This window comes from Apaloderma vittatum, unplaced genomic scaffold (assembly GCF_000703405.1).
Source record: "Apaloderma vittatum isolate BGI_N311 unplaced genomic scaffold, ASM70340v1 scaffold3592, whole genome shotgun sequence".
Classification (NCBI taxonomy): domain Eukaryota; kingdom Metazoa; phylum Chordata; class Aves; order Trogoniformes; family Trogonidae; genus Apaloderma; species Apaloderma vittatum.
Window position 1 is genome coordinate 1,495 of NW_009701718.1, and position 26,673 is coordinate 28,167.

Sequence of the window (26,673 nt, forward strand, 5' to 3'; positions counted from 1 at the left end):
CAAGAGGGTAGATTTAGATTAGATATAAGGAAAAAATTCTTCACCATGAGAGTGGTGAAGCACTGGAACAGGTTGCCCAGGGAGGCTGTAGATGCCCCATCTCTGGCAGTGTTCAAGGCCAGGTTGGATGGAGCCCTGAGCAACCTGGGCTAGTGGGAGAGAGGTGCCCCTGCCCACAGCAGGGGCATTGGAACTAGATGATCTTAAAGGTCTCTTCCAACCTTAACCAAGGAAAAAAAAAGTTGTCTTTGGTTTGTTTTGTGGGAATGTTTAAAGGGATATAGATAAATATTTAAAGATCATATGAGGGGGCAGTTTTGGACTATGTTGCATATCGGGCCAAAAAAGATGGTTTTTACTGCCTGGATGAAAATCATAATTACAGGGAATTGCTGTAGAACCAGAAGATTGTAGTTCCACAGTAAAACCTACAGGGAAACATTGTTTGAAATGATGCCTTAAGAAAATGTATGACAAGTTATCAGTGAGTATTTTTAACATTTCAGTGAAATGCTTGGCATGCAGACTGTTGTCAGAGTTTCACAGTCTTCAAGGCAGAAAACCTTGGGCTGCAGTCAGAAATGTCAACAAACTCAGTATAAGTGTTAAGGGAATATTTTAGTACAAATCACTGAAGTGACCAGCCTACTTTACTGTGTGGTGTGCTTTTCAGTAGTTTATTTGTTTTTGATTCCCAAAGGTGGAATGGTGTTGGCTGTTCACTTTAAGATGTGCTCGTCTAGTCCACAGTGTAGAATTTGAAGTAATACTGTGGTAGAGTTTGCTACATACTATCATAGTTTCCAAGAGATGTATTTTATGACCATGACAAAGGCAGTGTCAGTGTTGTTGAATACAACTGGAACAGACATGATTTGTAGAATTTTGGCGATACATGTTTTTTATAGGTGGTTTACCTGTATAATTGATGTACAATTTCTGTTTTTCCACTGTGTTCTCCTAGAAGGTGATTGTTTGGTATTTCCAAATATGAAGAGGAAAGTTGCAAAAGCTGGGAAATTGAGGCTTAGTCCTAATGAGGAAACCATGCTGCTGAAAGAAGAATATGAAAGAAGAAGAAAACTGAGGCTACAGCAAGTATGTCCATATTTTTGCACATTTATATTTAACTCAATGATGTAACAAGTAATTCAGGAAAATTAACTGAAAAAATATTTAATGTAAACTGAATTTCAAGGTCATAATATTGTATATTAGGTTTCTATTTAGTTAGTGAATTATTTGCCTTTTCTTGTGTTTATTTACTATTAAGTGTGTATTTTGCTTATGATACCTTCTGTTTATTAGATTGACTTTGGCATCTGTTCCAGAATCTCTTCTTCCCTGCCAGTTTCCTGGTATCTTCCATTTTTATTTAGACGTGAGCGTGCAGTCATCTCTTCTGCTGGTGTGTCGTTTGTGTAAGGATTCCTAGTGCTTACGGTGCTTCAAGTGTTTTCACAGTGCAGAATAAATAAGACAACTGCTGGTATCACAGAACTTCACAGCTTTCCACTAGATAACCTGAATTACTGCAGTACGCTGTAGCTCTAAATGCTTTAAGCACTGCTCCTTTTAGAATGTCTGAGCAGAGTCCCTTTATGTTTTTCAGAACAGGTTTGTTGATCACATCATTTTTGTTCCATTTCTGTCCTGCTGTTAGACCGTGGGGCTATTTCTCCAGTTCTCTTCCTGCTCTTTTCTTAACCTTCCTCTACTTTGTCCTACACAAGCTCTTCAGGTCTTTCCCATCTTCAAAAAACACATAGCTTCAAGACATTTCCTACGTACTAATCTTCTCTTCGCCTTGGGCCTCTTTTTTTTTTTTAGTATGTTTTTCGCTTTAGCAAAGGGAACTTTACTGATGAAGTGAAAAACAAAAACTAAGTAAGCAGACTTTAATTTGCTGATTTTCTTTAAACCATGTTGCATCGTAATAGGAGCCTTTAATAATTTTATTGTGTTGTATTTTTGGAGGGAAGGATATTACAAGTAGTTTTTGCATTTTGTTAGTTGCATGTTGCTCTTTGGACTTTAAGTGACACATTTAACTTGAATTAAGTATTATTTAATACAGCAATTTTGGAAAAAAGGTAACAGCTTTTAAAGTGTTTTCTGGACAGATTGTTAATGGAATAGTAGATAAGATGGAAGGCTGAATTGGGTTGGGTATGCTGTGGAAAGACCTGCTAAAAAAATAAATTGTGCTTTTTGAAGTTGTTGACAACATAAATGCTATTTCTACAGGTTAGGGAGCAACAGAAGTATATCGCCTTGCAGATAAGACAGAAGGTAAAGCAGAGAAGAGAAGAACAACTACATCAGTTAGAGGAGGCACTGAGAGCTGAATGGCAGAAAGCACAGGATGAAAAGATGAAAGCCTTAGAAAAACTGTATTTGTCAAGCTTAAGAGCGATTGGTGAGGGCCACCGACAAGCCAAGGAGAATGTAAGTATAAGAGCTTAATGTTAATCTCAGAGAAATTCTTGATGTTCTAGAAATACCAAGGTTTTCTTTGGGTTTTTTATATCTTGCTCTTTGCTCTTCAGGTTTTGGGGTGTTTTTTAATTGATCTTACAGTCCTAATACCTGAAATGGCAGGTTTCTAAAATGGAAACTTCTTAGGATGTACTGTTTTCCACAAGACCAGGATTAAATGGTCTTGCAGGCCCATCTGCTGAGGCTTTTGCTGTGCTGACTCTTTAAAGTTATTTTCTTTATGTTAGATTGTACACAGTTCCTGTATATTTGTACCTGACTAAATTGCATATGGTGAAAATTACTGTCTCAAGTGTGCCAATAACATAGTGACTTTTTGTCTACCATGTAACGGTATCTTTTGTATGGTTAAGAAAATACACCCCCTTTTTTTTTTTCCTGCAGTGCTCAAGTGACATGGAAAGTCTAGGTAAGGGCTTCAGAGGCCTTTGCCTAGACTGCAAACTGCTGTCATGTCTTAATTCTGCCTCTAGAAACTATCTTCATTTTCTTTTAAAATGTTGTAACATGTAGGCTCTCTTTGAGAGATCATTGAGATTGTTGCATAGAAATTTTCAAGAGAGTTGACTCTGGACCAGGTTTATAGAAGTCAGCGGTGAATTTTACATCGCATGAATTTTACAGACTAGTTTATTTCCTGAATTAATGAGGCTTTTTAACCGAAGTGAAAAATACCATTGTACTTTTCCATATCTCAGTATGTCTAAATCAGCTTCTTTGTAAAGTCCTTAGGAGCTGGACTAGATGATCTTTTGAGGTCCCTTCCAACCCCTGACATTCTGTGATTCTGTGTGATTCCTGTCTGATGCTAGGGTGGATGAGTTTGTGAAAAACTGGGGTACCAATGCCACGGGAACAGAGAACTAATCATAAAGAAGTGTTACTGTTGATATATATTGTAGTTAGTGATGGAAAGGTAGTAACGTGCTTTCTGTGTGTATTTTATTTTTTGTTGAAATGTCTAAGTGTATTTATATTACTCTCTTCATCAAAGAGAAGCAGAGAGAAGCTGAGGTTTCCACATCAATATTTGGTTACATTGGCTGAGGAGTGTGGCAAATTTGCTGCTGCTGGCTGTAGATGTGAAGAGAATAAAGAAAATGGCAGAAAATAAGTTATTATTTAAAGTATTTTTACTCTAATACAAAAAAAGTAATTTTGAACTTGTGATTCTTATCAGCTTTACTTAATCTAAAATATCACACTGATAGTACAATGAGGAGTAAAAGCCTGTGTTAAGTACTCACAATTTTTTATTGTTAAGGAACCTGACTTAGAAGCTTTGGCAAAGCAAGCAGAGGAAAGGAAACAAAGAGCAGAGATGAGACATAGGAAAGCCCTGAAAGAGCAGAAGTGCCAAAAAGAAAAATTACTTCGTGAGCAAGCCCGGTATGCAATAGTTACCCAGTTTTATTAAGCATGGAATGCATTTTACAATGTCACGAGGTGAAGGGCAGAAATCTTGATGCGTCTTTCTTTCAGCTTTTTTTATTCTTGGAATATTATGGGTTAGAGATAGAATTCTTGTGGAATTTGGTAAGAACTGTAGTTTTAAAACCGAGACAAAAATGTCATATATACGAGCAGGCCTTATAGCCTGTTCTTTTTATCTCATTTGTTTTGGTTTTTTGTTTTCCCCAAGACGAACAAACGCACGTAAACATGCTCTGGAGGTGGAAAGACAAAGAGCAGCCAAAGTTGCGAGCCTGCCGCCTCCTCCGCCACGACCTCTCGAGGTATGTATCCGTGATGTGATGGTGATCACAGTTTTAGGGAACCATATAACATAACGATTTATTTATTGGTCTCACTCATCACAACAGGTATTTTAAGCTGCTGTTTGCATACCATAAGGAGAGTGGTTCAGCAAAAGTCAAGAAGTTTAATTAATTCTGTTTTAGCAAACTTCTTAGTAATAAGCCTTGGTATTTGTTTATTTCTGATCTCTTGTTATGTGTGGATGGTATTTCTTGTCATCTGAATTCTTATTTTTGTGGATAGTATATCTTTTAAACTATTTCACAGTGTCATCTTCATTTGATAGCCACAGTGGTATTAAACTCTGCAATGATCTTTTTTTTTCAGCATGTACGCACCACCTCAGCCTTCTGCCGTAAAGATGCAGTAGGAGCACTTTGTTTAGTTCTGTAATAAAGATAGTTCTAACTTTTACCTATGGGGTTTTTTTTGTTTTGGTTTGTTGTTGTTTTTTTTCCCTTCCTTCAATTTCTTTGTTTCTTGTAGGGAGTACTAAATGTAGGGTAAGCTGTTTAATTTTGATAGGAAACCAGTACCTGAGGTTGTTGGGGAGAAAAGTAGATTAAAATCCTATTTTTAATTCTATGCTGTACCCTTTTAGGGGATGACTCTTTACCTCCTTCTTGCTTCTTTGATTTCAGAGACATTCCACAGAGATACAGAAGTTATTGCAGGATTGCAGATCTGAACTGCAGGAAGAACATTATGTACATTTTTCAATCTGGAGTTAACCTTCAGTAAATTTAATTTAAGGGAACTTCATTAGTGTGTTGGATGATGAGGGTTTGGTACTGATGTATCTGGAAACACTGGGTGAGGTTTGACCCTCGCAGTTTGCTGAGTGATATTTCTGTTTGTATCCGTCACTGTGTGCTTCTCTGCAGGTCTCCTCACCAGCTGCCCAAGAGGTTTTTTACTGTGGAAATTGGATATGAGTGAGGATTAAAGCAAGTGTCATAAGGGAGTGGTCAAGTTTGGGGTTACTTCTGGTGAAGTATTGGAATTTAGAACAGAGGGACTAAGGTCCCATATGGTGCAGTTCAGGTCAATTCAGACACTTTCAGGCTGCTATTCTCTCTGTTGTTCCACAGAACCTGTTCCTAGTGTATCTCCTGTAGAGCAGATGAAGGCTGGATCAGTTAAAACTTTGATTCTTTACCTCCTGGTTTTCAGATGCTTGTGTTGCTCAGTTTAGTGGTGTTGGAAAAACAAGAGATGCTGCAGCATTGCTTTCTAGAAACTTTCAGAGTTTAGCATGTATTTTAATGTTGCTTTCTAGTAAAAGAAGCAACAAACAAGTTTCTCATTGGTGACCGAAAGTCAGCTGTGGTTAACATGTGTATTTGTAGATGATAAAACAGCTATAAGGACAGAGTATGTGCTAACAAGCTCATCTCTTTCCATTTTACACAGACAGAAGTTCCGTGTCATTCTTTAGTCTTTTTCACTGGGGCAAGCAAGAAGACTTTGTTCAGGTTTCCCCAGTTTCTGGTACCATAATTGCATTTGTGATTGTGTTGGATGACAGGTCTCCATCAGTCCCCTGTTCAAGTATTGCAGAATCACAACTTCCTTTCCTGAACTTCCACAATTTAGTGCATTTCCACCCATTACCAAATGTCCTTTACTCACCTTTTCAGCAAATATGGTTTTTAGCTGGTTTTAGCAGCTTTCGCAAACAGATTTTCTACAATACGTGGGTTTTGTCTTTTTTAAGAAGTTGATGCTCCGAGAATGGCAAATTTAATCAACAGTTCTGCAGACATGTTGGATTTTTGCTGAGGAAAGAGATTGCGTTGCGTTGTTTGAATACAGCACAGCGCGTCGGTTTGATCCATGTAAAGCCTAGCGGACTGAGCCTTCTGCCTAGTTCTCCTCTCTGTATGGATTTTAATCCTTTGGTCGTAGACCTGTGTTGATGGGAGGGCGCATACTGAAGAATAAAGTTATTTTTCTTGGAAGAGTAAATGGGATGCCATGTACCGCGTGGGGTAAATGCGAAGTAATTGAAAGATCAGAAATTAGTAGAGGCTTACTCCGAGTTCTGTCCAGAGGAAAAACAGAAAAGATGTTAACTGTCTATTTCAGCGGGAGTGAAAATCTGGAGCTTTGTCTTGCAAGTGTGTTACTCAAAAGGCACTGAATGTGAATTATTTCATTTTACTCTAAATCCTGTGAATTATGGCAAATTACAAGATCATCTGTATAAGCATGCTTATTGAATAATAATAGATAAAGCGCTTATTGAACATAACCGTAATCATAATCTGAGCTCTGTTCAGTAACAATTGAATGAAATTTCTTAAAGTGGAGCTAGAGCAGTGCTCTTCACTGCAGGCTTATTTAGAATATAAGAAAAATTTTCTGAAGATGCTCCCATTGTTGTTACTTTATCCAGCTAAAAAAGGAGTGTTTTTATTCCAAATATATTGTCATAATTAGGTTTAATTCTCAGAAGGATGGCTGTTGGTAATTGAGGCCTTATTTAGTTAGATCCGGTGTTAAGTTACTTAACTGAAGTTACAAAGTCAGCATCATTTTACTGATAAGTGTCACAGAGTACTTATGAACTTTTTTTATTATATAAGATTTTCATGTAATGGAAATAAAACCTAAAATTGTCACCATACTCTTCTTGAGTAGAGTGGGTGGTAACAAACCTATTGATGGAAGTACAGAAAATTCTTAACTGCAGTGGTTCCCCCGTGAGGTGTAGTAATGTTACAAGCATTATATTTTTTGACCTGTGTTGTTTTTGACGTTAATTGGAAAGTTGCAGCCTCCAATGTGCTTCTCACATCTTCACAGCTTTTGAATAAAATTCTGGGATTTGGTTGACTGAGTGTAATTATTAATTGCCGATTTTAGTTCTAAATTTTTAAAAAATAATTCAGAAGACTGGGGTTTAATTATACGTTCTGAAAGTAACAGTATAAATCAAGCAGTCTATGACCTGGCTAATGAAGTTTAGGTATGGGACTTGTCTGTTTTCAGAGCTGTAGTCAGTATCTGTAAGTGTTTCAGTTGATGTTGATGTGTTAAGATTACTGTGATTTAGTGATTTGAAAAGGTAGCAATTTTTTAAACAGCATTATTTGCAAATAAAAGTGAAATTCTTGACGGTGTGCTTTTATGTGTACATACCTTTTTTTTTTTCTTCCTACTAGAATAGCATGCATTTGCTTATAAACCTCAGGCTGTTGAAGTTCTATCAGTAAGGCTAAAACTAGTTGCATATTATAGGATTTTAATGTAAAAGCTTTACTTTCTACACTCTTTATACAATAGCAAGAGATGATCAGTACTGAAATGTTGTATGCCTCATCTTACATAAAGTTTAAGATATTCCTGCGATTTAATGCTGCTCGTTGTGTATACGCTTCTACACTGCTTGTGCTATGAAACTTACTTTTTCAGTTAGTGTGGATAAGAATCCTTTCTTAGGAGAAAGTCTAGGGAGGAGGAAGCTGAGAGAAAATTAATGGAGGAGATGCTAGAGGTACAAAGGCAGGTCCTACAGGATACTGAGTTAACCTAACCTGGCACCCTCACTACCAAGAACATCAGACTGAGACAAAGAAGAGGGAGCATCTGTTTGCTCGGTGTTCAGACTTTTCGACAAGAGTTGAAATGCGGTAGTGTATTCAAAACTTGTAAAAAAATCTATTATTTTGTATTGTATGAATAGACGCTTTTCAGGAATGTTATGGCAAATCGTCTTTGCTCAACTACTAAGTTGGAAATAATGGTTCTGAGTCTCTTTAAGAAAGTCTATATTTGAGGAGTGTTATTTTACAGTTAGGTATAGTTATATTGTGGATCTATGGTTGCCCTGCTTTGAGGTGAGTGTGAGAGCTGTTATAATAGTTCATTAAACTCAAGTGTTTTTACATTAAGACATTGCTTTTGAAACATGAAGGCAGAGCTCTGATTGTCAGTTTGTCTCGAGGAGTTTGCCTTAGGCTGTTAGATCCTGTCACTTGTTAAGTCCTCTCGATCTGCCTTGTGCTGATGCAATTTATTGATTATTAAATGTGTGTAAAGTTTTAAACAGCGATATTTTCAGGAGAGAATTTGGAGGGGTGGCTTTCTCAGAGTACTAATTGAAGTGTACAGATCACCTATGTTCTGACTTGCTTCTTTGCTAGAGATACTGTTCTCTGACACAGTTGTACTTGCGCTTCTCTTCCTAGAATTTTGAAGTGAAGAAGACTCCTGCAGTGAAGACCTATAGCGCTGACAACTTCTCTGTTACGCGTTACCACGTTTTTGAGCCTTACGTGGACAAGGAAGTAGATGGAGAGCAGGTGATTAACTCCAAGTCTTTGTGATATATGTTTCCATATATCTTTATTTATATTCTGTACAGTACTTGGATATCAGCAGTTCAGTTTTCTGGAACATTCTTAAGAATATGAACTTGTATAAAGCAGCCATTGCACAACTTACTAGTCAGAATCATAGTGGAAACTTGTAAGGCCTGTTACATGCTCAGTCGCTTGCAGGATCACACCTGAGAGTAGCACATGAACAGGTCTCTGTGAGGTGAGTTCACAAGACTGATGTAACAGTAGGACACCCAAATCTTCTGCTTTGTTGCTTACACTAAACTAATAGTTGTAGTTGCCTTGCTTTTTTTCCTTCTTTTCTTTATAGCTACGTACTGCCCGTCTTTGCCTGGTATTTATGTTCATCTGTTCTTGTAGTCAACAGTTTGAACTTGCTGAAATGGCACAAGTCTAATTTGGGAGAAGGAATGATGAGTAGATTTTTGCCAAATGGCCAAGTTTACTCCAGTCTGCAGTAACGCTCAGACAAAGGCTGAAGTCAGATCAGAAGGGAAGGACTGCAAAAAGTGAGAGAGGGAGCAAGAGCTTAGTTTTTAGAGGTGATTTTTGAATTAAGGTAACATTACTAAAAAGTGAACTAGACAACAGTTTCGTTTATTGGTGATGTGAGATCACAATCTGAGTTCCTGTTCTGGGTCAGCCTCTTTTAGAATAGAAAATGTTATTTGTTTCTGTGAAGATTTTCTTCAGTACATTCATGAAGTTTTAGGTTTTCTTAACATTTGAAGGACCAGGTCTAAACAATTAGAGGAGATACTGTAGTTTGCTCAGCTTTGTCATGGAAAATTCCAAGATATTAATCTTCATAGCCTTACTTATGCAATAATTTTTTTTGCCTAAGGGTTTTTTAATTTTCATGTTTTAGTAAGTTTTTTTCTTGTATAAAAATTGATGATTGTTTCTGTTTTCCCAAATGAGAATGAAAATGCTCTGGATTTGTATTTCCCGCTTGCCTTGTTTAAAAGAAAACCATGAGGACAGAAGTAGTCAATCTCTAATATTGACTGTATTATTCATTTTACCTTGTATTATATATTTAAAATGCCTATCATCATATTGATAAACACTCTGTGGAGCCACTCTGCTATAACAAATAAATCATACAAATTATTTAGTACAGCTTGAAACTTGAACACTTTGCCACTTACACTTCTGGAACATGTAATAAACCTTCAAGGGTGTTCGAGTGGCATCGTATGTCTTCTTTAAAGCGCTCTTGCTGCAGAATTGTTTATTTATTTATTTATTGTTACGTATGGTTTAAACTACTGCAAAGAATTTCCTGGACTAAACTATTGATTGACTGCCAGCCAGATGCTCGGTTAGCTGCTGCGGAAGAAGGGAAACGTTTGGAGGAACGGCACAGAGAGGCAGAGAGGGAGAGAAGAGAGCAGCTTGAAAAGGCACAACTCAGAGGAAGTCACGCTTTGAAGAAGGTCCATTTGGCCCAGGTAGGCTAAGTGGTTGTGGCTGTTCTAGTATCCAAATGACCAGTGTTAAGTTTTAGGTAGATGATTAGTAAAGGAATTGTAGTTAGAGGAGGAAAATCGATGGACTAAATGGATTTTTCAGAATTTGTTTAGAAAACACCAGTTTGCTTATTTTATCTGAAAGGAGGGAGAATGAAAGAACATCCTTTAATTTTTGTTAGCTTAGTGTTTGGCCAGCTGTTAACCAATTGGTAATAATCAAGACAAGCTAAATAGGTGATAAGCTCAAAAAGTAGTTTATTATTAAGAAAGCAAAGTTTATTTTTATTTTTTTGTTAAGTAAAAACTCAAAAGTTTTCAGTAAAAGACTGAGGTTCTGTTAGTGTGTAAGTCTGGAAATACTGAAATTCTTTCCTTTAAGATGTAGAAACTGAACTATTGAGAAACCTCTAGGTACAAAGAGCCTATGCTCTGAAACTCATTTCATTGTCTCTTACCTTCAAGTATTTTTGGAGGCTAGAAATAGCAAAAGCTTTCTGATACTTAATTGAGATATGATTGGCCCTGAACTGGTAACCTAACTAAGACGGGGAACTGAGGAAATATTACTGATGCTCCATAGGTCAGCAGAAAAAAAACCCCAACAACCAGACTTCCAAAAAAGCTTTTTTTAAATAGTTTCCATATGTAACGGTAGCGTGCCAGGAGCAGTTAGTGCACGTCTTAAAAAGTAGCAATTGCTGAAATATGTACTAACAAAAATAACTTCCTGAAGGAACTATTCATTTACTTTATAAAAGAAGATTCAATTCTGTTGAAGAAAGTTGGCCTCCAGGTGTACACCGTGATCTGTTATTTACCATGAAGTCTTCTGGGTACCTTTGAGGACACCTGTGTGTAAAGGTTTAAAGGTCAGATAGAGCCCTCTCCTGAGGAAGCACCATCTCTCCAGAATCAAATTAACTTTAAGCATTAAGGATTAGACAAACATCATGGTTACCAAATGGATGTATTTTATCAGTCCTGACAAATGGCTGTTGGAATGGGAACATTAAATATTTGTTATCCCTTCTTAAATCCTTGAAGGACAGGGAAAGGCTACTGAAGGAGCTTGAGCAGATGCAGAATATGGATCGGTTGCGCAGAGGGCAGATTCTAGCCCAGATGCCACCTCAACCTTTTGTGCCCCCATACAGACGCTTGGAGATAAAAGAAGAATGGCAGAGAGAATTGGAGGTTGCGTTTGAAGATATGTGCAGCGAGGACAGGAGTAAGTCCTTTGCTGGGTGGAGGTTGCTGAATCTGGCAGCGCTGTAGAGGAGAGGCTGGGGCACACGCCGCGCTCTCCCCACCCTCTGCGTTCCGAGGGGCTGCTCCAGCTGCCGCTTTCCCAGCTCTCTGTGCGTTCACAACAGGCTCCACAGGCCAACGTCGAAAACGCAGCACTGCGTGAATGGCCTCAGCCTGTTGCCGGCTCTGAGCAGGCTGATGGCCTGTTAGTGGGATGTACATCTGTATGTACGGTGTGGAGCCCTCCAGAGATTGGTTGTAGACGTCCCAGCTCTCATGCTGTGGATCCCCCAGTAACAGGCCTGAGGCACCCAGACTACCCAGTAGTTTATCGTGGACCCTGTAGCCTTCCAGTTACCTTCCACATGCACATGCTCAGATCTGTGCTGTGGATCGCTCAGTGAGCGGCTTTAGATGCTCGCTCTGCCTCCCAGCTGGCCCTCCATCTGTAGTCTGAAGGTATTGGGATATTCCTGCAGGGAATTGTGCTGCTTTTTGCGTAAAGGTGAGCCTTTTATCACATAAACGTCTGTTTTGAAAGACATAGCATATTCTAGGGGAAAACTCTGTGGAATTTCTGAATTAAGAGATGGCTAATGATCTAATCTTCATTTTTGGGGGAAGAAAAAAGTTGGATTAAATCCCTTGTGCAACAAGCTATTGGTATTTGAACTTTTTAGGGATTTTTATTGTGAATGTAGTCTTGCAATGTTGTTTGGTTTTTATTCCGATTGGTCATTTTGTGTTGTTGTGCTCTTTTAATTAGAAATGAAAGGAGACCTGATTTTGCGGTTTGAGCCACAGCCTTTGCCGGCCCCTTCTGATCGATGTCAGGATAATGATCTTGATATCTCTTTGGAGCAGGAATCTGCTTGTCATACTCTGCAAGAATCAGAACAGATGGTACAAGAGGAGGTCCCCAGTGAATCAGAAAGTAAAGCTTTTAAACTGTACAGTTAACTTACACTGTTAGGTTTTCTAGTACAAGAGAAGAGATTTAGTATCATACATCAAATAAGACACTTTACTTAACACTAAAGTTAATTTAAGTACTAAAATTCCTTAATGCCTGTGAAATATTTCATTTTCAAGTGGGTTGCTTGTCATAGATGATAATACTCTAATGATTATGAATTTAAAAATGAAAATATGACTTCTTTTTCTAATATACCTCAGTTCATTAGTATACTGAGAATAATTTTTGATTGTTGTAAAAACTACGCCCTTAGTAGCCATAATTATTCCTGTGTAATTAGTGTAAATCATGGGATGATGCTGATATGTGAATGTAAAAATCTTTCATTTTCTGTTTTGAAATATTTCAAAGTTAAAGCTTTGACCATCATACAAAGTCTACTTACTGTATGTTGTTTATGTCCAGGTTTGTGACTGAGTAGCTGCTTGGCCAAGCATCTTGCCACATCCCTTTGCTGGCACAACCTGGTTTTTGATCTGCAATAGGTTGTGTCGCCAGTACTGGTAAAAAGGAGAGGGGGCAGGAACAGAGAGGCAGGTGGGGGAGTAGTAACTGCTTGTTTCTGCAACAGGACAATCTGGGAGTTGTCTGACTGTGAAACACTACAACTAGCTTAGGCCTCCTTTTAGAGCATGCAGAGAGAAATTACTGCTGCTCTCTTGCAGATAAGAGAAAATATTAAGCTTTTAAAACTTGCTAATATACCTGAGCTATTTGTGCAACTGTGTAAGCAATTAAAAAAAAGTTTGTGGTGGTTTTGTTGTTTGTTATTATGATATAAAGGTATTCATTCTCAGGTTCTTAACGGTATATGCTTTTTATAGATCATGTAGAAGCAAAAACTCGCCAACCTCAGTCAAAACTTGCCTTAAAGAAATTGCTGAACAAAATCAGAAGCCAAAAAGAGGAGTGGACGTCAAAAAGCGAGAAAGAGATTCAAAGTGAAGTTGAGACTATTGAATCAGGCACAATTGCTAGTGGAGAGAGACCACTGTGTGATTTAGAACTTAACTGTGAGCAACAGAAAAATACAGTGTGTGAAGCCCAAGGTATGTAATATGTACTGGCATCAAATTTTGTTTTGTAGAAGCAAAAAGACTTCTAAAGGGTGGACTGCAACAAAACTGTTTAATGAGATGCTTCTGGTGGTCATTTGTCATATTGCTGGAAAGTACAATTCTCCAGTATTTGTGCATTGTTGATTTGTTGAAATCACACATAGGAGAGGCTTTTGCTCTTTCGTGGAGAAGAGACATCCAAAATACTTTAATAGCTTTTAAATGTCACCCAGCTTGTCACACTTTGGCATTGCCATACTTTTAATAGGTGTTTGCCTCCGAGAGTAGAATTCCTAGTGCAAAACCAGGCATTGAAGTTCTGTATCAGTTGAACTGGAAAAGCCAGACACTTCAGAGATTCCAACAAGACAAGCCTGACCTGATGGGTCTGAACTCGTAGGTTGTTTGAGATTTTTTTTGATGCTTCTAGACACCATTTTGAAAAGCCTCTTTGTAAAACTGGAATTTATAGCAGTTAGACATTCCATTTTGTTTGGTAGCCAGATCATTTGGGGGTTACTTCCCATTTTTATCCTTTGTGCCCTTTTGGCTGTGCTAGTGCTGAAGCTGGTGAAATCGTATGCTAAGTAGGGTTTCTGAAGTGTTAAAGTCATCAACTTCGTGATGGATTTGTGTTTTTAGTTTTCATTTGTTTGAGGTTTGGTTTGTTTCCTTTTGCTTTCATAGGGTGCTTTTATTTTTTAACAAGATCAACTGATTTAGTTCAGTGGTGTACATGGATACACCAGCATAATGCCTGGGGACTGGAGAGAACAGCATGAGTGAGAACACGCCTCTGGGGAAAATGTGCTGCTATTTGAAGCTGATAGCACAGGATGAAGCCTTGCTTTTTGTGCAGTAGCCAGATGTTAGATCATTTGCCCAGAGAGTGCTAATTTTAGACCTTCTTTGTTCCAAGAGTTTAATGTGTGGATTTTTTTTTATTCCTTGGGATGATCTTGCTGTTAGGCTACCAAGTAATCTGGGTAAAAGAAATTTTCAGTCCTGCTGGAGATGTACCATTACTGTATATTCAAGAAAGACCCATGATAAAGATTAAAGACTTAAATAATAGAAAATAAAATCATTTTCAAGCTTGTGACGTCAAGCAGAGTAGTGAGATGGAGATGGTAATCTTTTCAAGAGCAGCTTATGCATTTTATTTGGAGAGATTGGGAAACTAAAGCAAGCTGTAAAGAAGATCCAATGCTCTTTCTGACTGCAATTACAGTTAAATAATGTGTATTTTAGACTCTGTGAAAATGTTGGAAAAGACAGTTGCAGCTGAAAATTCAGTTCTAATCCATCCTCAAGAACAAGCAGCTAAAATCAGAATGGAAGAGCAGAGACAAAAGTGGGTAAGTGTGTGTGCACTTACTGCTACCTCAGTTATGGTGTAAAGAAAGTGATTTACAGAAGGCTTTAAAATGCTTCAGGTTATACGGCACCTTTACAGTTACTTTTTAACATGCTTATAACAAATAAACTTCCACTGTAACATTTTCTATCCTTATCCTCTGTGTATTAACTTTTTGAAAATGATGAAGCTCCAGCTTAAATTTAGAATAGTGGGGAAAAAAAGTTTCTTGAAATGGAACAAGTGCTGTAGGTGAGGGATGCCAGCCTTGAGCATTTTGCTGTTTGGAGTTTTCTTTAATTAACTAGGAAACAAATGCAGAAAGTAATTTGTGTCTATGGGAATGCTACATGTATTGTATTTAGAAAATAATAATTAACATTGAGTTTAATATTTAAATGCATTGAACTCTTAATGAAAAGCTCTATAAAATGCAAAGTAGATTCTCTGAATTCGATTCAAGGAAAGGACTTTAGCGGTCTCTGGAAAATGGTGACGTATCTTGAGTGGTTAGATTCTGGTTTTATCCGTTCTGTTAATTTGAGAACAGGTAATAGTGCAAGAGTAAATGGATTCAGGGACTATTAGAAATCTCTAGCCAGTATAACAAAACCATTTTTGTAAACTTGGGAAGTATTTTGAAGGCCTCTTAAAATTTGGGGTTGCCTGTCACAAGCAATAAAATTTCTGTTGCAAAGTTTTGTGTGTGGTGATGTGTTTGAGGGGTCTTTCGGTTTCTTTGTTGTTCAGTTCTGGAGATTCACCGTATTTTTTTTTTTTGTTCCATAGAAGGAGCAAATAGAGCAACAGAAACAGGAACAGCTGGCCTTGCTTAAACAAATTGAAGCAGAGCGAGCACATTTGGAGGCTGATTTTCTGAGGATACAAATGCAAACCTGCTTGGAGGAGGCTAAGAACAAAAAAGAGGAGGAAGAACAAGGTCAGCTGCTACAACACCACAGTGTTCCTTCTACAGATCGGCAGAGCGAAGTGGAACATGAGGTGAAGAATTGTAGAAAATGATGATTTAGTTTTTTCATTATCCTTATTATAAAAATCAAGAGCACCCTTTGCCAGTTGTATCAATCAAGACAATTTTTATTTCATAGGCTGCTAATCAGAACTTCATAAAAGCTTCCTTTTGTCTAATGTAGAAGCTTGCATTTCACATGAAACACTGGACTTTGAATACTGTATTATGGTGCCAGGGACGGCATGTCTGTTGAAAATACCTGTTAGTAAAATCTGATTAGAGTCATACAGGGATTCTGCATGTACACATACCCTTGTTTAAGAAGAAAAAGAAATCTTAGAGAACGAAGAAAAAAAAGAGAAACCTCCCCACCTCTGTGGTTTCTTGTCTTTCTAAATCTCAAAGAGCTACTTAAAGGAAAGGAATTTATTGAGGATGTTGAAGGAAAGTAATCTTTTTAAAAAAAATGCTTGAATAATTTGCACAACCTGCACTTTTCTCCAAAACTGATTGCCTTGAAAATGCAGCTGTCTTGAATCATTGCTCCCTGAGTTCGCTACTGGGTGCGTTTACCTCTTTGAGCTAAGCTGCTGTAAGCACCATTGACTTTGACAGTGTGTGCTCTGCTTGCCAAGAGAGATGGTAGCTCTGGGCCATCTGTTCCAGAAACTGCTTTAGCTTCAGTGCCTCAGGCTTACATCTCACTGACTTCAAACGGTGGTATAGAGCAGCTTCTGTAAACCTAGGAGAAAGAACATACAGCTTAAGGTTGTTGCTTTAATAACTTTCCAGGGGTTATTTGTATCTATGCACTTAAAAATATTTTTTTTATTAGACTGGAAATGCTACTGTATCAGAAACCAGGAGCCCTAGAGAAGACAGCCATTTACAGGTGATCCGTAGTTATCAACAACGCCTTCTACAGCAAAATAGGTAAACTGCTTTATGAAAGGAAAGTCTGAGTTGCCTGTTTCAAAATAATTTGAATTGCTTTGATTATTGAAATTAATGTTTTCCTTCTGTTTAGGCTGCACAAACAGACCGTTGAAGAAGCCAGAAAGCATCTACAGGAGTATCAGAATAAATTGAAGCAAAGGTACTTGTCTGCTTCTGCAACGCCTCTGAACTCTGTGGAAACAAAAGCAATTAATTTAAAGCCTGTCTCAGAACCACTTCTGCAGAGGCAAGGAGTGCAACCGAGACAATACCAGTCACCTGAAGGAGTTCATGCACAGTCACTACCTGTGTTTCCAGGAACATTGCCTACGTTGGAAAAAACATCTTCACAGAAACCTGAAGAGCAAACGCAGAACATGGATCCTGACAGACACGCACAGTTTTTACAAGTTCCAAACTTGAAGCATGGAGAGTTTCACTTGCCATGTGGCTGTCCTTCACAGGAACCAGTGGGAGTGTTGGAAACCTCCAATAACCACGTTGGCGAACCATCTCCGTTCCAGTTCACATCGGGATTAGTCACGGAAGATGTCGCTGCAGTAAGAGCTCAACCAGAAGCACGTGTACAACACGTTAGATTTGTTTTGCCTCCAGAAGATCTCTCTGAGTCTTCAGAAACAGCACACTTCACAGAGTTGTCTCAGAAGGTGTCTAACCATCAAACAGAGACAGAAACTGGAGAAGAGCCTCCACATAAGACACCTCTCATGCCAGCAACAAAGGGGTCTCCTACAGTTCACATGGCATCAGTTGGCCCTTTGGCTTACCAGCAGGGATCTGCAGAGAGCACCATTGAAACAAGCCTCGAACAACCCCTCCGTCTTTCTGAACCCATGACTTTATCTCATGAAGAATCTGAAGCCCGAGGTATTGAGGAATTCTTGGTATCGAAACCAGGAGATGCTTCTTTATTAAATTATTCTGGTATACTGAATTTAAGGGACAGAGTGTTGGCCACATCGGAGAGTATCCAAGCTCAGCAAAAGTATTTGAAAGAATTGCAAGAGCAGTTAGATGCACGAAGAGAAGCTCTTCTTTCTAGGCAGAAAATCCAAGAACAACTACTTTTGGAGGAGCAAGATAAACTGAAGGAACAGATGCAGAGGCAGCAAGAGGCTTTGAAAGAGCTTCTGAACAAGCAGGTGAGCTTTATGAACGCATTGCACAGCGAGTCATCTAGTAGGTGATCAAACTTGAGAGGGAATGTTGCCAATTAGCAAAGTATCCCTTGGAGTGCTGATGGTTCTAGGTGATTTCCTGTAATGAAAATTTTAATTAGGGCTTGTGATTTGTAATCAGTAGTTCTTTTCTGTAAGCCCCAAGAGCGCCGTTCTGTTCAGTCTAGCAGAAATAGTATGAACTTATGTGCCTGCCCTCTGACATAATGCCAGTTTAAATAGTTTTGTTGTCTGAGATATCTGCAGGTATGGTTATGCAACTCTAGGTGTGATAAGGCTCTTGTATTAAAATTACTTGAGCAGTGCCTCAAAGGATATCGTAAGTAAGCAATTTGAATAGATTTTTTTAAAAAAGGTTTGTCTTTTTATGTGTACCCATTAGTAAATGGATTTGACAGCTGCACTCTTGACTTGTAATTTTGCTTGTTTCTAGGTAACAGAAGGAAAATCCCAGTTAATATTGGATTTTCTACAGAAGCTCCTTTTGCACTTTTTTTTTAAACAGAAGCGATCTTAGGAAAATAACTGTTGCCTATGGGCCCTGTCTCTTAACTTTTGCAGTTTCCAAGCAGCTAAATTTCCTGAATTCAGGAGCTGAAAACTAAAAGCAGACTTTGCAGGAAGTGCTCTTGTTAAAAATTCTGATCTAATCCAACCAAGGCCTTATAAAAGGCATGTAATTATGTTTTAGCAAATTAGGGTTGTAGAGCTAAATAAAATACCTATATGTCCAAATGCTTTTTGTAAGTTAAGCGAGTCTGCCCTGCGTGCTTTGAATTAGTTTCTCAAACTGTTCAACATCATCCTAGAATCTACACACAAGAAAATGCAGGTTTGATAAATGAGTTTAAAAGTAATCTTATATACAGTTCCTTCCTCCCCTCTCATTTTAAGGCAAGACGTGTCTGCACAAATGAAGAAATAGCACAGAAGCCTGACTGGATTAACAGGATTGACTTTGCCCAAGTCTCAGGAAACTACCAGCAAGAGAATTGCGACTGGAGGAAAGCTCAAGGGATTGATATGATTTCACCATCCGTCAGTCCAGTGGAACAAACTAGTATGGCTCTGTAGTATTTTCCTTTGTGACTTTTCTCTTTTTGAAGCTGGAGTTCTCTTCTATCTCTCTAAGTAAATTTTACATAAAAATATAGATATTTATATATTTATATTTATAACCACAACATGTGAAATGTTTTATTTTACAGACCAAACTGAGACAGTTCTATGCAGAGAACAGAAACGGAGATCTTCCAAACCACCTGTGGCAAAAGTCAAGTTAGGGCTTGATTTGGAACAACATGAGCTTAGTGTTATACCAGAGGTAGACACACCGAAGAGTTGCAACGTTTCTTTTGCAGGTAAAAGTGCATATATACAGATATAAAATATGTAATAAAAGCTGCTGTTCTTGAGAAATATAGATTGGAGGAAATTAAGCTTTTCTGAAGAGTCTTTGAGGTGTTTGTTCATAAGCTGTATAAACAGTTGATGCTGTTGGGTTTTTTTAAGGTATAATTTATATACCACCAAAGTGAGTTAGAGTTGAGAAAAGCTTATCCTGTAAGTGTCTGTCTAGAAAAATATAATCAAGCCAAAATTTCACCCAGGAAAGAGTCCCTGTAATTCCATGACTTTAGTACCCTGTTCATTCTTCTGTTAATAGACACTTGTCCAGGAATTAAGGGAACCATCAGAGTTGATGGGCAGTGTTTAAAGGTTTAACTTTTGAGCATATCAAGAACGTGAGTGTGAAATCTTTTAAATAAGGACTTAGTATTGAGTTTCTACAGAAACTTTTAGACTGTCTTTCTAGTTCTGGGTTTTTGGTTATTTTATTTTTTTTTAAGTTACAAAACACTCTAAAAATTTGAGAGAGCAACTATACAAAGGTATTATTTTCTAAGTATGTTTGTTACAGTCTGCATGCAATGCTTTGTAATTCTCTGTAAGGAACATTAATAGGTACAACAAACCAATGTTTTTCCAAATGTAAACATTTAATGCTTTTTAAGTGTCTTCATATCTTAATATTTAATGTGTATTTTATAAAAGTTTTGATACTGTGCCAGTGTTTTTAAAAGGACTAAGCAGAACAATCTGAATAATTACAGGCCTATTAGGCAGGCTGGCATTCATCTTGAGCAAATTAATGAAAGAGCTGATATGGGACATTTTTTAATGAAAAAAAGTGATTAGTGCTAGTCAACATCAGGTTATGCAGAATGATTCTGGCTGAGCCAACCTGGTGTCTTGATTAGGCAGCAAGCTTTGTTGGTGAAGGTTTTGATTGAAGAATATATTTATGTTCTCAAAAGCACTTGGCTTAGTGTTTAAACATATTCATTTTCTAAAAAAAATCAAAATACTTACAAAAAAAATTATCCAATGGAGTTCTAGAGTTAGGAATACTCATTTTCTATGCAATCCCATTATGAACCACAGATGATTTACTCCTATATTATCTAACCCTTGGTCATGGTAGGTAGTGAGAAGTTTAACTTGAGTATTTTTTATTTGTTTGTTTTGTCTTTTTTTCTGTTGGGTTGGGTGGGCAAAAAGGGCTGTTGTGTGGGGCAGACTGGGGAGAACAGAAATCTTTAAGCCAGAGCAGAGAAGTTATCTTGCCTCTGGATTTAGAAAAATAACTGAAAGCTTTGATGGATTCACTATGTGGAAGAATTTGTTAGATTGTTTCTTTTTTCAAGTCATATTTTTGTTGAGTTAAGATTATTATTTTTGAGACGTCTATGACCTGTGTAATCTGTAGACTTTGTAATGGAAGGGTTTTACTGACCTAATATGGCAAACTTTATTAAAATGGTGAGGCACTGTACAAATTGAGATTGTTTCTGTAGAATACCATATATAGCCTAATGTTTCTTTTATGAATGCAAAACACTGCATTTCCATACCTAAACTGTTGATGAATGCTTTAATTTCAGACAAAACAGGTTCTGTTGGTGGAGGGTCTTCTCCCATTTCAACAATTGGGGAGTTTTTGCATGCGAAACGTTACCGTCGTGCCCTTCCTGAGGCAGGCAGCTTTCATTGCAGCACAGCCAGCTGTGACCAACAGCTCTCTGGTGGAAGTCCGAGGCAAAGTAAAGAGTCAAGTAGATTGTTACGAGAGGTGCTGCTGCTGACGGCTGAAAACTCATGTGATTCAGGTGAGGAAATCCTCTTGCTTCAAGGAATTCTGTGAATGCTGTTCAGTACTGAGAACTTGACTGCTGTTTATGTGTAGCATATGGCCTGGTTTGTTAAAGAGCATGCAGTGCTGCTGAAATACTGTTTCAGGCTAAAAAAGGGTGTTTCAATGAGTATGTGTCTCAGAATGACTGGGTTTTCCTCTTGAGTTGGTGATCTGTTGCCGTTCTACTCGCAGAAGCACACGCTGCAGTAAACTTGGCTGGTAGTCAAGAGGCTCATGTAAGGCACAAGCTTTGTATCTGGACCTTGTAGAACAGTCTGTACAGAAATTTCTTCTGTGCTACCTGAACATCCTGTATAAAGAATGGCATAAAATACAGTTGAGACAACGAAAGTAGAAGCCTAAATGTTATCCTTAGCTCAAAGAAGCAACTTTGAAAGAATCAGCCCTTAGTTATGATAGAAACAAAAATAGTGCAATAATGTTAGAATCAATTCTCATCTTTTCTGTTCATCTGTGAAGCGATTCTATTAGAGGTCACACGTTTGAGGATAGTGTGTGGCAACGTCTGATTCCATAAATCAAACTAAGATGAATTTGTTAATAAAAAAAACCTTTGGGCTATAAAGTGGTTTGTGAATGTTCAAAATAATTTTGTTAAGAGATTGTTGAAATCTAATCATGTCATGGGTAGCTTGACTGGCTTTTAGACTAGTCTTGGGCAATGCAGAAAGTGGGCTCCTAAGAAGTTTTTCAAGAGATTGGATGTCAAGTGGATGTCAAGGTGTTTAATTCTTACTGGTTTTGCTTGCCTATCCAAATTTAGCTTGTCTGTCCATGCTTGGAATAACATGAACTCAAAAGCTTTGGTGCTTCCAGTTACTGTGCACTTGCTTCTCTTGAAATTTCCTGCAGATTGAAATGTTTAGTTTGTGTCAAGACATCCCTTTCAACTCAATCAGGATTTACTAGGAATTGAATTTGGGTTTAATGAGTGCATATAAGCTCATTTTCTTTCAGCTGCTTCCTTTAGTTCTCAGAATGCTTTTTGAAATATACCTATATTTAAGTTTAAATTATCCTTAGAAAAGAAAATTCTCTAGTGATATTTGAAGAAAAGGCTTGTATTTTTCTAAGTTGTAGAAGCTTTGCTAGATCAGCCATTCATGGATCATTCTGTGATTCTGTGATCCATTTACAAGTTAATATGAAATCACAGAATATCTTTTTCCATTAGTGAATAATATATATGAATAGTGCAGTGGTCTATGTAAGAGGATTAGAAAACTTAATGTGAACATCTATATTTATTTAAAAAAGAGAAGGCAAAGCTTTCTGTGATTGTATATTTAAGAGGATTTTCCTCTGGAGCTTTGTCATTTGATGGCTGCAAAACACTCCCTGGTACTTTGGGTGACTACTGCAGTGTCTTCAGCAAGAAAGTCTACAGTCTGTGTTAAATATCAAATTTCTGAATGGGAAATTTTAAGGTGCCTTTGAGTGCTTTGTATATTCAATCTTTGACCTTATTCTTTGAAGATGTGTTCTTGGTGGCTTCTACCTTCAGTCAAATAACGTAAAGGCTTACAGCTTGTGATTTGTATTGCTTTCCTGACTACAGAACCACTCAGTGGGCACAAATCCTATTAATGCCTGCTCACCTGCTTTTTCGAAATAAAACATTAAAGATAAAAAGATAAAAGTTATACGTGGTCTTAAAAGATAAGCTTGATAATCAAGTATCCAAGCAGATTTACCAACAGAGGTGAATGTCTTTTGATAGGAGACTTGTCCTTGTAAGAAGCAATTTGTTGGTTTTTTGTAATTCTATAATTAGCTACATTCCTTCCAGTTATTACAAGAAGAAACATAACCCTCTGAAATATAGAGGCAGACATGTCTGAATGTAAAGCGAGTCATAAGGACTGCTGCCGTTTCGGGGAGGGTCATTCCCTGTGCCCAGTACCGAGTGGTTCCTGGGGCCACACCAACTGAGCAGTTGCCGGGTGGCAGCTGGAGAGGACAGGGGGCTGTTAAGGGGGTGTTGCAGTAAGTGCCACCAGCGAGGCAAAGATTCGGGGCGCTCTCTCTCAGCGTGCCACAGGTGTATGATGAGATGTGTTAGGAACTCCAAACACTCGATATTTATTCTTCCCAATCCAGTTTGGTGCCACTAGAAGGCAAATTGTTAATGTGGAACTGCAGAGTAACCCTACAGATGGGACAGGCAGTTCGGTGGCATGAACCTGATTTCCTTGGGAAGTGAGCCTGAAAGAAGTGCCTAGATGCGACACGTACACCTCCTCCAGTAGCTATCAACGGGTTTGTCACTCTTAATTCGTCTTCGGTTTTAATTGTCCCTTTGAGCAGTGTTCCAGGTGTGATTATCTTCATGTATTGCTACCCAGTACAGAGATGTTCTTCTAAGTGTGGTTATTTTTTGTGTGATGCAAACTAACCCAAGATTTCAATTTACTTTTAGTAATCCCAAGTATTTGTCCATAATTCATTATTGTGACAAATTGTCTTATGCATCACCAATGCAAACCAGTGGGGAGTACCACTTTTTTTTTGTACATCCACGTGGTTGCATTTGGACTAATTTCTTGTTTTTATATTGTCTTCAGTGAGTGGTTGGTTGTTCAATCTTTTGATTCTCAAACTGCACCCTTCTATTTTACAACAGTTTCTGCTGGGGAGTTAAAAAAAGCGCCTTCTGGATATTACAGACTCAGTTTTTAAATACAAGTTTTTTGTCACAGTGTAGTGGCCAGGAGGTTAAAACATGAAAGTCTGTGTCGATGTCGGCAAGCTGTGAGGAACAAGAACTTTGGACTCTTATTGTGGAGGAAGAAGAAAATTAAATACTCTCTATTCTGAGTCACCACGTATATATATTTTTAAGGATATCAATGTAATAGTCATGAGATATGAGCATGCTGTATTTTTAATTAAATAATTCGGTTTATAGCATGAAATTTCTACTTTTCACCCCTTGAATTAATTTTACAAGAACAATGCAGATTATTACAGCATAGTAATGAAACATTTGTAGCATAACTCTCCATAGAATTTATATACAAGAGAGTATTATATGCTTGAATATCATCTCATATGTATCCTAAATTACTACCTGTCACGCTAATATCCTTTGGAAAATAGAATCATTTCTTTCAGAAAAATATCTAATCTTAATGTAGAGGTATCAGAAAATGGAGAATTCTCTGGTAGCTTGTTCCAGCATTTATTTTTCTTGATCAGATTATAAAATGAATGGTTTGTTTCCAGTTTCTGAATGTCTGGCAGCCATTTCTAGCCACTACCTTTTGTTATTACTTTCTTTCAGTTTCAAAATCTTTTGTACTGTGCGCTGATATTTAAATAGCAGGAGATCATGTGATGGCAGTTTCCGTGCCATTTCAAGTTTCTGCAAGGCTTTGCGCGTTTTTGGGATCCTCTGTCTCCTATCTTCTGCTCCAAAGCAGAGCAGACTTCTGCGGGGTGTGGAGAGTCTGTCGTGCTGCTTCCACATCCAGCCAAGGAACTTGGTGCCACCGTATCCTACTCCAACTTTAAAATTTACCTTCCCTTTGAACCCAAAGACCTTTGTCCCATACTTCTAGTAAAGGGATCAGAAACCCGTGTTCTGTGCTCTTAGATTTATCGTTTTGTCTGTATCGCACTGCTGTTTAACAGACCCAGCTTTGCAGGAGGGTGAGGTAGTGTTTTAGGTTGCAGTGCTGCTGCATTCCTGTACCGTTCTGCAGCTCCTCAGGTTATTTGCAAACTGTGTTGCCAACAGCTTTGTTTGGTTACTGATCAAAATGTCTTAAATGATGAGGATCAAGCCTGCTAGAAGTTTCTGGAGAACTTTTGAGTGTGGAGGGAAGATAAGTCATTTGAGACCTTCTTTACCCTTTATTTTGAGATCAGTAGTTAGCGTTTAATGTAACAATGAATAAATGAATTAAGAATAGCTCCAATTCTCTTTTAATCTAAACTTAGAGCTATTTTCTTCTGTGTCCTGTATTTTCTCCTATAAGAGTACTGAATGACAGTAGCTATAGAAAAGTTTAAATTATTTTTTTTTTTATGCCTCTTCCTGGAATGAGTTTCAGTGTTTCATATTGATTGAGAGAGATCATCATACAGATACTTCCCTGCAATTGCCTCACAGGGGAAACTTCTCAACTCTTTTTTTGTATAGGAGAAAAAAATAGAACTGGACTTCATATTCCAGTAAGAAAATGAGTTTCAGTTAATGCGGGATACAAACTAGTGTTAGGATTCACAAAATGTTACGGGATCTGCCGAAGTACAGAGCCTTACAAATGTTGGTGGTTTAAAACATCTCTGTCACTGGCAGCCCTTGTAGAATTGGAAGAAAACATACCTACTTCACCTCTACTCTTTAATTTCAGTTTCATATTTAGCGCTTCTTTCTTGAAAATTAATCCTAGAATTAAGAATACTTATTTGAGTTGTTTGTTGGAAATAATTTAATTTTAGAATTGTCAGTCATTGAAGGTGCTTGTCAGCACTGAATATAGAAATTCCATTTTAGTGGTGCTGCTCTGGTGCTTCTTTTGCACAGATACTGATGTTATTTTTCTGTGTAAGAGCATTACAGCAAAGGTGATTTAGTTCCGTGGTACTAGGCATGCTATAGCTAAGTAATTCAGTGGTTTTGATTTCTCTGATCTGCTTAGCATGTCTGCTTTTCTTTGCAATCATTGTAATGGCAGTGGGCAAACAATTTCCCCCACCCTATTTAAATTATGTAGGAAGACTAGCAAAGCCAAGTTTCTTTCTGCAAAACCAGAGAATGAAGTTCTAGCTCTTTCTGCATTCTCTGCAGCAAGCAGCCGTACTAGTTAGAAATTTTAGGAAGGCTGATCAAGGAGAACGACTGGCTGCCAATTAAATAGGTACAGTGGACCAGAAAGTATGTTGTAGGTGAGGAGAAAGTGGTAGTGATGAGTGAAGTCGGTGCCTTAGTAGCGAGGACAGCAGCAGCAGTGTGTGACTGCCATCTGGTGTCCAAAAAAACTTGCTATCTAGGAACCCCAAAGTTGTTTTCTATTCCTGATTGCTTCTATTGCACTTGTGCTCAGGCCAGTCCCAGGATTCTCAAGTGGCTCAAGATTTACCAGTTCTTGCTGCTGGAATTGGAGAGGAAATTACACCACGTTCTGGACCGTCATTCAGACTTGATAATACGGTTAGTCATATCAAAATAACCATATAACATAACTTTTTATTTTGTGGTGAAATCTTTCTACCTCGTATTGAGGGCCTAAGACTTGTGTCATATTCTCTGTGCAGCAGCGTAAGAGGCACCGAGTGAGGAGGTGTAATCACTGGTGATATTCCTGTTCCTGCAGCACAGGATGCTGTCTCCCCTCTTTGCTGCCCTGTCACACCGTGGGCTCTCGATGAGACTCTTGGGCCCTTTTTCACAGGGCACTTGCCAGGCAGGCTCCAGCTTGGACCGGTGCATGAGAATCTTCCTTCCCAGGTGCTGGACTTCATGTTTGCTCTGGCTGAATTTCATAACATCGCTGCAGGGTTGGCTGTGCAAGGTCTTTCCGGGTGCCAGCCCTGCCATTTAGTAGATCGGCTGGTCCTCCCAGCTCGGGGTTGTCTGCACACCTGACAGAGTGTGCTGTCACCTCCTGTGGGCCAAAGGTGTTA

The 26,673-nt window shown here is 38.2% G+C and overlaps 1 protein-coding gene across 1 annotated transcript in view; it reads left to right on the forward strand.

Moving 5' to 3' along the window:
• The first annotated feature begins 990 nt into the window (after positions 1-990).
• Positions 991-26,673, forward strand: part of LOC104281280 (centrosomal protein KIAA1731 homolog) — a 38,886-nt gene continuing 13,203 nt past the window's right edge. Inside the window, 17 exon segments of the mRNA XM_009879226.1 lie at positions 991-1,098; positions 2,248-2,448; positions 3,764-3,888; positions 4,142-4,235; positions 8,451-8,564; positions 9,917-10,057; positions 11,123-11,306; positions 12,093-12,260; positions 13,127-13,351; positions 14,612-14,724; positions 15,513-15,719; positions 16,526-16,623; positions 16,718-17,789; positions 18,720-18,885; positions 19,034-19,186; positions 20,771-20,995; positions 26,094-26,200. Coding sequence (XP_009877528.1) covers positions 991-1,098; positions 2,248-2,448; positions 3,764-3,888; positions 4,142-4,235; positions 8,451-8,564; positions 9,917-10,057; positions 11,123-11,306; positions 12,093-12,260; positions 13,127-13,351; positions 14,612-14,724; positions 15,513-15,719; positions 16,526-16,623; positions 16,718-17,789; positions 18,720-18,885; positions 19,034-19,186; positions 20,771-20,995; positions 26,094-26,200 — 3,501 coding nt within the window.